Source organism: Oryctolagus cuniculus, chromosome 10 (assembly GCF_964237555.1).
Source record: "Oryctolagus cuniculus chromosome 10, mOryCun1.1, whole genome shotgun sequence".
Classification (NCBI taxonomy): Eukaryota; Metazoa; Chordata; class Mammalia; order Lagomorpha; family Leporidae; genus Oryctolagus; species Oryctolagus cuniculus.
In genome coordinates, this window is record NC_091441.1 from 43696798 (window position 1) to 43711926 (window position 15129).

The 15129-nt window shown below is 37.9% G+C and overlaps 1 protein-coding gene across 13 annotated transcripts in view; it reads left to right on the top strand.

Moving 5' to 3' along the window:
• Positions 1-9259, top strand: part of NOL4 (nucleolar protein 4) — a 373271-nt gene extending 364012 nt beyond the window's left edge. For all 13 annotated transcript variants that reach the window (XM_051851303.2, XM_002713494.5, XM_008261193.4 and 10 more), the window contains one exon: positions 7322-9259. In XM_051851303.2, coding sequence (XP_051707263.1) covers positions 7322-7515 — 194 coding nt within the window. In that variant the 3' untranslated portion in view covers positions 7516-9259. The remainder of the gene's footprint in view (positions 1-7321) is intronic.
• The last annotated feature ends 5870 nt before the right edge of the window (positions 9260-15129 follow it).

Genomic DNA, 15129 nt, shown 5'->3' on the forward strand with positions numbered 1-15129 from the left:
CCTCTCCTCTCCTCTCCTCTCCCCTCCCCTCCTGCCCTCTCCTCTCCTCTCCTCCCCTCTCCTCCTCTCCTCTCCTCCCCTCTCCTCCTCTCCTCTCATTCCCTCTCCTCCTCTCCTCTCCTTCCCTCTCCCCTCCTCTCCTGCCCTCTCCTCTCCTCTCCTGCCCTCTCCCTCCCCCTTCCTGCTTCCCTTCAAACAAAATGATAATAAATAAATGAATAAAAATTAGGCATCAGATCACAAAAATAAGAAATGCAAATGATCATGCAACTGAAGTGTAGGATTCCAGGCAGCCTCAGTTGTTAACCAGCTAGGGAGAAGTCACCTTGCTTACTGATCTTAAGTTCATTAAATTGCATTTTAATTGCAATAGCTGAAGAAATATGTCCCGAGAGAAAATAAACCTGTTGAAGACTATTAGCACTATTAGCATTATGGGAGGAACAGAGCTTGAAGAGTTAAAGAAACTGAGACTTTGGTAATATCTATAGTCAGTTAAGAAAATCAAGGCAATCAATTTCCAGTAGCTTTCCTCACCTGTTGATTGGAAACCTTACTGACACTGCGCTGTTATTTACTCACAGAGTCAATGCTGAGTTCAAGGTGACTGAAGAATTGGCCTCTATGAGTAGTATGTGTGGAATAATTATAGCAGAGAATGTTTTCAAAATTGCAGAAAAAATAATTCAGTATAATCTGAAGTGAAATCTGTTAAGATGTGTGAAGTACAAAGAGGGTTATTTGGACATATTTATAAAGTTAGTTAAAGCCTAGCACATTTGGTTATTCCTTGAAATATTCATCAGCAGGTGCATTGAGGAAACATTTGATTCTTTCATGTGTTATTGAAACAGTAGTGTCATCTTTAAACCCATTTCTTCCTATCAATTTAATGTTCTTTGGTTCCATGATTTTTTTTTTTTCAGAAATAGGATCTGTACACCCTGACTTATTCTAACACACGGCAGTTTGATGGTTTGTGGTAAAATTTTAGTGTATGTTTTTCAGATCAGGGCTAAGACTGAAATTTTTCTGAACAAAAGAATTGCTCTAAATCACTAATTATTTTTTTTGAATTTCTTTTTTTATTGTATCTTTTCATAATTTTTTTTAACATTTATTTAATGAATATAAATTTCCAAAGTACGATTTATGGATTACAATGGCTTCCCCCCCATACCGTCCCTCCCCCCCACAACCCTCCCCTTTCCCACTCCCTCTCCCCTTCCATTCACATCAAGATTCAATTTCGATTATCTTAATATACAGAAGATCAGCTTAGTATACATTAAGTAAAGATTTCAACAGTTTGCTCCCACACAGAAACATAAAGTGAAAAATAATAGATGATTTTTTTTTAAATGATGATGAAATCAGATCAGACCTATTGTCATGTTTAATCCCAGTGAGAGTCAAGTTGGGAGTTGATAATTTCTTTCTTTTTTTTTTTTTTTTTACAGAGGATCAGTTTAGTATACATTAAGTAAAGATTTCAACAGTTTGCACCCCCATAGAAACACAAAGTGAAATATATTGTTTGAGTACTCGTTATAGCATTAAATCTCAATGCACAGCACATTAAGGACAGAGATCCTACATGAGGAGTAAGTGCACAGTGACTCCTGTTGTTGACTTTACCAATTGACACTCCTGTCTATGGCATCAGTAATCTCCCTATGCTCCAGTCATGAGTTTCCAAGGCTATGGAATCCCTCTGAGTTCTCCGATTCTTATCTTGTTTAGACAAGGTCATAGTCAAAGTGGAGGTTCTCTCTTCCCTTCAGAGAAAGGTACCTCCTTCTTTGAAGACCTGTTCTTTCCACTGGGATCTCACTCACAGAGATCTTTTGCCAGAGTGTCTTGGCTTTCCATGCCTGAAATACTCTCATGGGCTTTTCAGCCAGATCCGAATGCCTTTAGGGCTGATTCTGAGGCCAGAGTGCTGTTTAAGACATCTGCCATTCTATGAGTCTGCTGAGTGTCTCACTTCCCATGTTGGATCACTCTCCCCTTTATTTATTCTATCGGTTAGTGTTAGCAGGTACCAGACTTGTTTATGTGCTCCCTTTGACTCTTAGTCCTTTCATTATGATCAATTGTGAACTGAAATTGATCACTTGGAATAGTGAGATGGCATTGGTACATGCCACCTTGATGGGATCGAATTGGAATCCCCTGGTATGTTTCCAACTCTACCATTTGAGGCAAGTCAGCTTGAGCATGTCCCAAATTATACATCTCTTCCCTCTCTTATTCCCACTCTTATGTACAACAGGGATCACATTTCAGTCAATTTTCAACACTTAAGAATAACTGTGTATCACTAATTATTAAACACTAGATGTCTTAGGAAATAAACTTTTGCTGCAAATTTGGCGGTGTTCCGTGATGAAGATGGATCTAAAATTTCAAAGCAAAACTGTTCTTATCTGCAAAGTTTTTACTGTGGTAAATCCATATTAATGATGACCAGTACTTTTTGCATCACATAATGGCCAATTATTTTGTACGCTTCCTGAACTAATAAAAAGTTAAAACATGAAATGAAATCTCATGAAATTTCCATTTCTATATGAATTTGCCACAGATACGTTGTTTGAGTGCATCCTGCAGGCTCAACAGTTTTATTGGATATTGACAAAATCAGATTAAATTCTCGTACTTCAAAATCCTACTCACTGTTCAGTTGAAGAGTTTCCAGATTAACCTTGAATCAGAAGTAATTTGTGATATATGAGTATTTACTTGATAAAAGGCAACTTACAAGAAAATAATAGACCTGTACTACCAAAGAAATACTCAATTGTTGTTATATTTTCAATTTTGTTTACAAAAGTTTTTCAAAATTTTTTTCTTTTTTTTACATAAATTTCTACATAAATCTTCCTTTTTTTTTCTCATCCTGCAGTGCCTAAATTATTCGCTGCCTGTCCCTTTTAAATAAAATTGTCACCAACCCCTGCATTAAAGCATGAATGTGACAGTGTTACTCATTTAATCAAAATTGTTAAAAGAATTGCCAGTTACCCATACTTTTCAGAGTCCTTGACATGGACTGGAGATACTTAGGAAAGAAAAGGAAGTAGGAGAAAGTTGTGTACAACACGGATCGATTTTATACCCCATTCAACACTCGTTGTAGAATTTCATGGTGAAATAAATATGATTATTTAGGGAAAGAGGCAATAACTAATGTCCTTGTTTTCAGCAACAGTTCATGTGGAAATTACCATAACAGGAAATTCTATTTAGTTGATTTTTTTCACAATTTTGGGTGACTACTTTTATGGTAGTAATAATATTACTGTATATTAGATATAACTTTATTTGAATGTGGTGTTAAATCCATTGTCTTCTATCTCAAAATAGTTTTCTTTTAGCTGTAATTAGGTGTTAATAATGACATTCTCCGTTTCTTGAATGTTGTTGTAGAAAAAGTCTGGCACTTCAGATGCATTTGTTACACAGATGTTTATGGAGCCTTTGGCAGGTGACTCAATATTCTAGGTACAATGAGGGAAATGAGAGAGCTCTTGTCCTACGGTCTTGCATTCTTGCCCTCAGTATAATTTTGATAAATAAAAATAGTTACCATATTCTTTAAAAGGAGAATTTACACTGCTAATACAAAATAAAACACAACTTTGTCCTAAAAGGGATCTATTATCTGAGTATAATTGGCACTAAACTTAAAACCATAAATTATATTTAAAACAGGAACCATTTACCATAAATAAAGGAATTATTCAGTTGATAATTTTCAGAAGTAAAATTAGAAGTATACATAAATTATATACAAATTAGAAGTATACATGCATATCCACTCAACTAAAACTTATTGAAATATACCTCAAACCTTAAAAAAATAAATCAAGGGTTAATTTTGGTATGTTCATCTTAATTTTTCTAACAACATTGTATGTTAGCGTGAACTTTCTTTTATCTCTTATTCAACTTTTCAGAATGATCATAATTTCTGAAATGAAGTGTATCTGTATGACTTTGGTAAACATGTATGAACTTACATAAATGTGGCTTCATCAAGTTTCGTCAGCATTTGCCCTAACTTTTGATATTGCAGTCATTTTCTCCTGAAACATCTTTGGTGTCATCATACTTGGTGATTTTCTGGTTAACTGCTCCAGCTTTTCCAGAGCCATATTTGCCAGCGGCCTTGTCTGAGATTTGAGAAGGTCTCCAAGAATACTTCCCAGGGTTTCATTAAATCTAGCATTTCATATAGTTTGAATTTTCACTTTATAATTGATGTGCAGTCTATCATATTATTATTTTGATTAATTAAGTCAAACCAGTCAAGTATGACATGGATTCAATGAGGCAGAAATGAATGCTAATGACAATCCAGGAAGGCTATTTAAGTGGTCACTAGTTATATAACTTGTATATTTGTGAATTTTTGTTTGTTTGTTTGTTTTCCCTTCCTTACCCAAAACTCCTAGCACTGAAGATTGAATGATAAATACTTAACAAAGAGGGTCCCTTTTAGTTTTGAAAATATATGCAACTCTGATCCTGTAAATTCAAAACAAATCAAGAGAATGAAGTGAATTTTCTTCCAGGAACAAAGTAACTTAGTGGTGTGAATGATCCCTAATTACTGAGCTATCTAGAGTTTGCATATACTAATAGAAGTCAGAGAGAAACTGAAAGCCAGGTCTTGGGTTCCAAGATTAGAACCTTGAGGCAGAGGTAGGGAACAATCTGCAAACTGCAGTATTAAAGCAAAACCAATCCCCCTAAACCTCAAAAGAACTGGAGCTCCAGCCTCAATCCTTTACCAATTGCAGTTAAGGATGCCAATCAACAACTTGGCTTGGCAGCAAAACCACAAAATGTGGCACCTTCTAATGAAATAATGATAATGAGCCAGCCAGACACTAGATAGCTACATAGCTGAGAATAGTCTTTCAATTTTCTTTCATAAAGACTTGTATTGATACTGTGTCTTGAATATAAATAAACATAATATAGTTTAAAGTGAGTGCGTCCAGAACCAGAACTCCCATTATTTCGAGATGCTTTGTTAAAATCAGAACTTTCCAAACAAACTAGAAGCTGTTCATGATTGGCTTGAGTAATTCCTGTCTGCAAGTGTGACATCCCCCTTCAGCTTGTCATGTTGGTACCATGTTTTTATAAATAGAGAACAAATGGAAGCTAACTCCTGCTAGAAAAATCAAAGTTTTGAAAGGCCATGGCAGAAGTAGAAATATGTTTCTCCTAGATGTCAGAGTTCTTGTGTGTTAGTCCTGTTTCTGCTCTAATTAAGTTCCAAGCGAAGCTATTTCCCTCTCATGGGACAGCTTCCTCCTGGCTGAACAGACAAAAGGCCTCTTCTCCCTAGGGGTGGAGGGTGGAGGGTGGAAGGAGCTGGGTCTTTACCTCAAAGAGAACAGGAAGGATAAAATAACATTCCTTATTCTGATTCACTAAATGAACACAATTATCTGAAAAGATACATGTGTTTAGGCAAAATCCTATTAAAACACTTTCAAATTATAGAATCATTACAGTTTTTTAAGCAAAAGGTTTGGTTATGTGTTTTGTAATATTTTATTCAAGGATTTTATATTTAATACTATACATTTAATAATTATAGCAAATACTTAATGAAATGTAACAACTCAAAGTGAACATTGAGCATATAATGAAAACTTAACAAACTAAGAATAAATGGCATAAAGTATCTTTTCAACCCAAATGTCTAAATTAAATATTTTAAAGTATTTTACAAAATATTTTTAGGTAAAAACTTACAAAATGTTGTCAAAAATCAAACCTACCATATATGTGTGTGTGTATATATATATGTATGGAACAAAGGTTTGGGCATGTGAATGTTCTATGCAAATAAATACACAAGATTTTCAAATAATTCATGGAGAATGTGTATTATGAAAAAACTATATAAGGACTTCAAAAATTTTTGCACCAAAGTAAAATATTTTAATTCCACTTTTCCATAATCATGTTGCAGTCACCTCATAGAAGCAACACATCAACAGTATTCAAAATGTCTGATTTTTCTTTGCTATTGTTTGCAGTAATCACTTACTGTATTTCTAAAGCAAATGTCAATGTAATGTGTCTGTTTTTGAATACTAAACGATCTGGTGGAAAACAATATTGATCTGAAATGAAAAAAAATCCAGTCAAATCCTTATTGAGCCACTTAAAAGTCATTGAACTACAAACACATCGTTGGATTCCTTCAGTCTTCTGTTCCCTTTTTTCTGAATCCGTTTTGAACTCTTAAGTCATTAACATCACACACTAAGCTTTAAAAAACAAAATCTGAATTAGTCTAAAATATCTTTTAATGAATGCCACAAATGAAAAATGTTTATAATTACCATTATTTCATGCTACCACAGAGAAGCTTCTACAACATGTGGAAGATAGATTTAAGAGTAGATTTCTGATGTGGGCAATTGGTATAGTAAACACTTTGCTGATTAGGAATGCCTGCCTCAATAGGAATGCCCACCTGGATATCACAGAGCTTGGGTTCAAGTTCCTACCCCTCTGCTAATTCCAGCTTCCTTTTTTTTTTTTTTTTTTTAATTTGACAGATAGAGTTAGTGAGAGAGAGAAAGAGAGACAGAGAGAAAGGTCTTCCTTCCATTGGTTCACTCCCAAATGGCCACTACGGCCGGAACTACGCCAGTCCGAAGCCAGGGGCCAGGTGCTTCCTCCTGGTCTCCCATGTGGGTGCAGGGCCCAAGCACTTGGGCCATCCTCCACTGCCTTCCCGGGCCACAGCAGAGAGCTGGACTGGAAGAGGAGCAAGTGGGACTAGAACCTGGCGCCCAAATGGGATTCCAGCGCTGCAGGTGGATGATTAACCAAGTGAGCACCGGCCCTCCAGCTTCCTTCTAATGCACACACTGGAAGGTGGCAGGTGATGGCTCAAAATGGGTGGGTTGCTGCTACCTAAGTGGGAGACCTGGATATAGATAGATACACACACACACACATACACACACATGCATGTATCTTTGTCTCTCTACCTTTCAAAATAAATAAATACCATTTTCAAAAGACTGGATTTTCCAAAAAACACACATTCAAAGATTTTCTTCTTTCTCTTTGTAGTGAGAAGTGATTGCCACCCCTTGGCCACTCAAGTAGCATCATACTGCTCTTCTGTCTTTCTGAGAGCAGATGTACTTGATTAAGGATATCAGCAGCTCCTCACACAAGAATGCAGGAATTAATTCAACAGTAATTTATGGAGTGTTCACATCCACAGTGCTAGGACAAAGATTACAGGCATCTAATTTTCTCATTGTTTTTCTAGGACCTACGGATCTCAGCATGAAGAGGCAGTTGGCAACCAGCTCAGGATCCTCCAACAGTTCAAGCTCCAGACCCCAGCTGAGTCCCACTGAGATCAACGCCGTGAGACAGCTTGTGGCAGGCTATCGAGAATCAGCTGCATTTTTACTGCGCTCTGCAGATGAACTGGAAAATCTCATTTTACAACAGAACTGAGTCCAATGATGACCATATTCACTGAGGTCTAGATTTGCAGTTTCCACTAATGACATTTTGATTTCTCAGCAGAGATACGTCTGATCTTACTGCACAATCTTTTAAGAGAAATACTTCCATTATGCCACATTGTCCTTGATCCATAAAGTGATGTGTTAAGGTGCTTCAAAGGAACTCTGACCTCTGAAGTACTTGAGGTACTGTAATGTGTCCAGCCTATTGCTTTTTGTCTTAGTGTGTCAGCATAAATATCAAGAGCAAGAAAGGCTGTATATTCTTAATTCAAGGATAAAACAGAAGAAGCTTGTGGTATAAAAACATAGTTCAAGATCCAACTGAAATATTAGTGGATTTTGCTACTGACTCATTGAACTGAAAGCTGAAGTTTCTGGCAAAAAAAAAAAAAAAAAGCCAAATTTCTTGTTGCTACAGGATATAACAACAATGAAAAGGATCTTGTATTTTAAAAAAAATGTAATTTTTATAAAAAGAAAACTTGTTTTTCATTCAAAATTGTCATTTTTACTTTGGTAACTTTTTCATAGGTCCTAAAAGAAAACTGTTTTGAGAAAACTACTGTAAGTACCTTTTCCACATCCCTTTGCCTTCTCCTCTTTCCAAATTCTTTCTACACAAATAACACTTGATGCTGGAAAACCCCTTGCCTGCGTTCTTTAAATCATCATATCAGGAACTGCTTCCAAGTGAAGCCTACATTTCTGCTCTCATGTTGATCTCAGAAACCCTACTCTACACTGCAGCTTCCCTTTGCCAGTTTCTATCACAGATACTTTTAATGTTAAAAATACATATTGAAAAAAAAATCACACATTGGTTTCTTAGAGCTGCTCACTCCTGATTGCCACTGCTGTCTTACAGGTAACCCTCTAGCAGCAATTGGATGTAGGTGACTGAATGTTAAGAGGTTGCAAGTGACAATCTGAAAATTTGCACTCCTATGTGTACTTTTCTTTTCATTTTTCTCTTTCCAAAATAGTTTCCAAAAAGACTATTATGTCTCCTGATATGATTTGTATAATTTACAGTTCTAGCTAAAAATAATGTAAAGAACTCTCAGTGGATGCAGCTGCAACTCACAATGAACTGTTCCTTCCTATTCCCCACACTTCGCCCCTCTTTCTTATTTTATAGTGTTGGATACACGAGTGGTGTTTTCTTTGTGCACTGAGGCAAGCCTGTTTTTAAATTATTTAGGAAAAAGTGCTTTAGTTCATGCTTCTTGTAGAATTATTTTTCTGTTGTTTAGTTTTGGTTGGATTACAGGTTCCTTGTGCATTCCTGAATTTGCCTTATTTCATGTAAAATTTCTGTCATTCGGTTTTCGACAATGAGTTGAAGGCATCAGTGATATTTCTTATCTACTTGTTACATATAGTTTTTCAAGTAATGACTGTGATTGTGACCAAGTAATGTGCACTTTTTCTTGTAACTGTGGACATTGCTATGCTTTTTTCTTCTAGTGTTTCTAGAATTACTGTTCCTTACAGTTACGTAAACAAAAAACAAAAACAAACAAAAAAAGAAAACTTTTGTGATACTGTTGGTGAATATAATGTGAAAATCTTATTGAAATATGAGTATTTTGGAAATACATAGATGCACAAACACCTTTTAAGGTGTGGATTTAGAGTTTGCTTATTTAAATGAAAATTCAAAAATTGAGGGCTGGTATAATTTTCTCTGTTTTGTTTGGTTTAATAAACAGATTTCTGTGTTAAAACAATGATTGTGAAACCTTAAAAACTTTCTGAATGATTTAATGCTTAATTGTGAGCCATCTGCTTTTAAAATATGAAATACTATTTTGTACCTATATTTAGCACAAATGGACATGCCAAACTTAGTCTCAAGAATATCCAAAAGTCTGCAGCGTCTCAAGATTGTCTAATAAAGACTTTAATCTAACAACGGACAAAGGAAATTAGTAAGCCAAGGTTACTTTCTTTGATTATTTAAATCTGACTTAAGAATATATTTGTCACCTTTTATTCTTGTTTATGTTTGTTTGTTTTGTATTGTATTGTTTTATTTTGTTTTCAGGAGTAAGCTGGTTCTTTTAGTTCCTCTTGATTTTTTTTGGGAGAAGCATATCCCTATCTTAAGTGCCTTCTTCCTCCCTCCCTCCCTCCCTCCCTCGCCCTCCCTCCCTCCCTCCCTCCCTCTTCCTTCCTTCCTTCCTTCCTTCCTTCCTTCCTTTCTTTCTCCCTCTTTCTTTCTCCCTCTTTCTTTCTTTCTTTCTTTCTTTCTTTCTTTCTTTCTTTCTTTCTTTCTTTCTTTCTTTGTAATACTGTGTTTGAATGCTTTGACATGGTTTCTGTTTCACAAATTAGCATTCAGGCTTGAGTTTAGTTAGCATACAAGTCAAAAATCCTTGATAACGACGTTAAAGCAAAGGTAGTAAACAAGGTAAGCTGCATCCAGCTGCTCGTGTTTTCATTGTGTTCTGATTTTCCAATGTAACTACCATGCCTCCTCACCCAGGACTAAGTTCCTCAATGTCCTCTGCTTTTTGTGTGTTTGTGCCAAAGAAGGAGGACACTGGGACTACCATAATTTCCCTGAGAGACTGCAGAGGCTAAAATGAAGTACCCTTTTGTTTTTCTTTTCCTTTGTGACTTGCACCTGGTCCTTTTTTTTTTGTTTGTTTCTCTCAGTAGAATGAAGAGATCACATTTCCTTATAAAGCATTTTCTAGAAACTGAAGGAAAGTTCATACTCATTCAAATGAGATGATAGGAAAGTGTCATAAATACAGATATGAAGTAGAAGTTCTGTCACTTCTGCCAGTTAGCTCTTCATATGCCACCAGTTTCTCATCATATGTGTGTTACTTTATCACTCTTAGTAAGAAAATTCGCCTTCAGATAACCAGAAAGTATACAAGCACAGGCAGTCACTGAATCTTACATGCAGAGTTCCAGAAACGGTACTTGATAAAAAAGGGCATTCAGATATAAACATAGCCACCATTTGCTAATTATTTACCCAAGCAAAGGCATTTTGTTTCCTTCACTTCTCACACTAACTTTGGGAGATTGACTCAGTCACTCTCCATTTTACAAAGTAGGTTCAAAAAGGGTGGTCATTTGCCGAGAACTCCAAGAAAGTACATGCAGAAGCCATCATGTGACCCACATGTACCTGGTGCCAGAGCCCACGGATCAGCTGCTGTTGGCTGCTGCTTCCCAAGTACTAAATAGTTACATATGCACTGTGTCTTGGAACTAGTTTTTTTTGTTTGTTTGTTTGTTTTTTGTTTTTTTTTTTTTTAATTTATTTGACAGGTAGAGTTTACAGACAGTGAGAGAGAAGGACAGAGAGAAAGGTCTTCCCTCTGTTGGTTCTCTCTCCAAATGGCTGCAACAGCCGGAGCTACGCTGATCCAAAGCCAGGAGCCAGGAGTTTCTTCCTGGTCTCCCATGCAGGTGCAAGGGCCAAAGGACTTGGGCCATCCTCCACTGCACTCCTGGGCCACAGCAGAGAGCTGGACTGGGAAGAGGAGCAGCCGGGATTAGAACCCGCCGCCCATATGGGATGCCGGTGCCGCAGGCAGGGTGCCGCAGGCGGAGGATTAACCTAGTGTGCCACGGCACTGGCCCCGGAACTAGGTTTTTATACTGAATTTTAGCAGCTTTGTATAGGTCAATAATAATTTATTTAAAATGCACTTGACATCAGATAAAGTATTTGAGTAAACACAGATTTATCCTGCTACAGAGGCCTAATTTATTTTAGATTACAATCTCTACAAATATAAAGAGCTACTATAAAACTGACCTCTAATGAAAATCAAATGCATATAGCATGAAGGGGGAGGGGATGTTGCCTGTGTAGAATCCTGTAAGGAAAGGTAAACAGGATGATCCAGTTACACACACAAAGGGAAACTCGTCCACCTGGGGTTTTAGCCCTAGAAACCACACAGGTACCTCCAGCTATTGTCATGAATTCTGACACTAGGAACACACATAACATGCAACCATTAAGGTTCATGTAACAAAGCTATCATCTGATTTCATGTGACCCAGGTTTTAAGATGTAGTCCATAGGAAAAAAATCCAAAAATAAGCAAAGTAAAATAACATACTGTTTATCTTGTAAAGCATGTTTGGAATGCAGAAATTTGGCAAAGGATTGAGCACAAGCTAACTTACTGATACTTTATTAATAAGTTCTTCCCTAGAATTTTTTGAAAAGACATAAAATGCCATGAATAGAGTCACCACCAAGCTCCAGCCTTAATACAGAAAAAGAAAGAAGTGGGGGAAATGACCCCATAGCAAACCATGAATAACATTTTATAGTACCTCCTTCATATTTTAGCCAAAATGCTTATAAATATTTTTTCTATTTGATTTTACTGCCTATGGTGTTTCCTCTTAGCTTTTTTTTTTTTTTAAGATTTTTATTTATTTATTTGACAGAGTTACAGACAGTGAGAGAGAGAGACAGAGAGAAAGGTCTTCCTTCCATTGGTTCACTCCCCAAATGGCTGCAATGGCTGGAGTTATGCCGATCCGAAGCCAGGAGCCAGGTGCCTCCTTCTGGTCTCCCATATGGGTGCAGGGGCCCAAGCACTTGGGCCATCCTCCACTGTCTTCCTGGGCCACAGCAGAGAGCTGAACTGGAAGAGGAGCAACCAGGACTACGACCAACACCCATAGGGGATGCTGGTGCTGCAGGGGGAGGATTAACCTAGTGTACCATGGCACCAGCCCCTCCTCATAGCTTTTCTAACTTAACAATATGACATAAATATTTTCCCCATCAGTAGATATGTTTTAAAACTATTTTTAGTGACTATAAAGTATTGCATTGTATGAATGTACTTGCATTAGTTTTCTATTGCTGTTATAACCACAAACAACACACATTTACTACAGACATATAGGTAGAAGTTTCACTGGACTAAAACCAAGGTGTGTGTTCCTCTCTGATGGCTCTAGGGAAAGACAGTTTCTTTAGCTAGTCTAGCTCCCAGAGGCCACCTGCACTCCTTGCCTGGTGTCCCGTTCCTCTGTCTTAAAACAAGGAACATAAAACATGTTCAAATATCTCTGTAACTCTGAACTCTTCTTCCTGTTCTAGAACATTGAAGGATCTTGGGGGGTACATTGAGCCCACCTGGCTATATACAGAATAGTATTCTTACAGTAAGGCAACTTTCTTAATTCCTTAATCTGACATGTAACCAAACACACCCACATGTTCTGATAACTAGGATATGGAGATGGGGGTGGTGGTGGTGATGATGGCGGAGAGGAGCAGCATTCTGCCCATTGTAGTTTCTTATTTTAATTTCCTTTTATATTTTTCTTTAACTATCTTTCTTTGCCTAGTTGAACTTGTCCATTCCCTTGTAGGAAAAAAAATCCTAAGTCAGCGGCACAAGCATTTCATAAGTAATTATCAGTTGCTGCACCTGCATCTTCTCTTTTGTATAAAGGGTATGGTCTTTTGAAAATCACCTTGAGGGGATTTTCTTGCTTGTCTCTCATCAAATTAAATGTAATAAACCAGGGTGGTAATAGTGCATCTAAATCTTTCAAGGGAAATGAAACAGAAATGCCTGTGGACCCTCTCTTCCACATGCACTTTTAGCGTGTGTTCCTGCCCAAAGTATTCCCTGAGAATACTTTGAGAAGGCTCCTACTCACTAGACCAGGAAAGGGGTGCATGAGGATGCAAAGCTTAATTAAATTCTGTAAGTAATCCAACCACATTCATGAAACTTCTAATAGTAAATAGTAATGGTATTTTACTTATGATTAAAATGTATATTTATTATTAGATGTGATTAGATGCCATGCCCTTTTTAAAATTTTTTATGTACTTATTTTAGAAGGAGAGAGAATGTACTTCAATTCTCAGATTCACTCCCCCGACCCCCTGCTCCCCCCGCCACTCCCCCCCACCCCCCACCCCTTGCCAAGCCTACAACAGCCAGAGCTGGGCCAAAACAAAGCTGGGAGCTGGAAACAAAATAACAAAATTCAGGTCTCCCATTTGGGGGCCAGGAACCCAGTTATTGAGCCATCACTGTTACCTCTGTTACCTGGTAACACTGGAAGGAAGCTAGGACCCAGGTACTCTGATGTGGGATATAAACATCTTAAGTGCTAGGCTAACTACCTTCCAGCCATGATTTTTAAAAAGGAGAATTTGGTATTAACAAATCTATTAAATAATTTGGGATAATCTGTTGAATTTAAAAATTAAACCTCTTTGCAACCACTTTTGCTAGGGCAATTATTTAATTTCCATATTAAAATAATATTTTATTCATTTATTGTTTTGTTTTTATATTTTTTAATATTTATTTATTTATTTGAAATCAAAGTTACACAGAGTGGAGAGGCAGAGAGAGAGAGAGAGAGAGACACAGAGAGAGGTCTTCCATCTGATGGTTCACTCCTCAATTGGCCACAATGGCCGGAGCTGTGCCGATCCGAAGGCAGGAGCCAGGAGCTTCTTCTGGGTCTCCCATGCGAGTGCAGGGGCTCAAGGACTTGGGCCATCTTCCACTGCTTTCCCAGGCCTTAGCAGAGAGCTGGACTGGAAGTGGAGCATCTGTGACTCAAACGGGTGCCCATATGGGATGCCTGCACTGCAGGCGGCCGCCCCACCCACCACACCACAGCAAAGGCCCCTATTGTTTTGCTTTTAAAGGCCTCTCTTCAGCTCAAAGAATAGGAAATCCAAGATAATTATCAGAACTATTTTTAATTCTATGAGAGAAGGAATACTATAAAAACATAGAACATAGATTCCAGGTGCCAATATCAAAAGTATGGAATTGGCACCAGGTTGGTTTTTTTTTTTTTTTTTCCTGTGAAAGCTTTGAGTCTTTGTCTATTGAAAGTAGATCCTACCCAGCTGCCCTTAGTGGCATCTTCTGCTTCCATGGAGCTTTCCACGTAGTGATAAAGCTGATGGCTAGAGATGTTAGTTATTTATTCTGAATTCCTTCGCTGGTGGGAGGATTCTGGAGTCTGCCCTGAACCCCACCAAGTAAGACTGTTGGTTCATTATAGATTTCATTCATTTATCCATTGTGTATGCTTCACCTACTATGTGCTGAGGATTGCTCCCTGATGCAGGAACTCCTGCTGTTCCCGCTCAGTGAGTCAGCATCTAGTGGAGAAGGACCCATGTACAGATGGCATCACACAAGAGGATGAAGTGTAACAATGGAACGTGTAATGATAGAAACAGGGCCGAGATCAAAGGAGAGCGCAGTCGCTGTCTGGGGATAGGCAGGTGGAAGGGGTAGTTGGTCACAAAGACGGGAGCTGTGGCGAAATTACTGAGTGTATGTCAAGAGGATGGGAGGAAAGAGAGGGGGATATCAATGATGGATGTCTCAACTACAGGGCACCACAAAATGGGAGGTACAGAGGAGGCATGAAGTAAGACGGTGTGCATAGTAACACAAGCAGCCTAGTGTCGCAGGAGAGCAGAGTTGAAGAATGAAAAGAGATTCCTACATGGGACTAACGACGCGAGATGGTGCTGCGTGTGTGCATGCTAAGGCACCTGGCTGTGTCCTGCAGAGGATGAAGAGGCACTGATGTATTTTAAACAGTGGCCAGG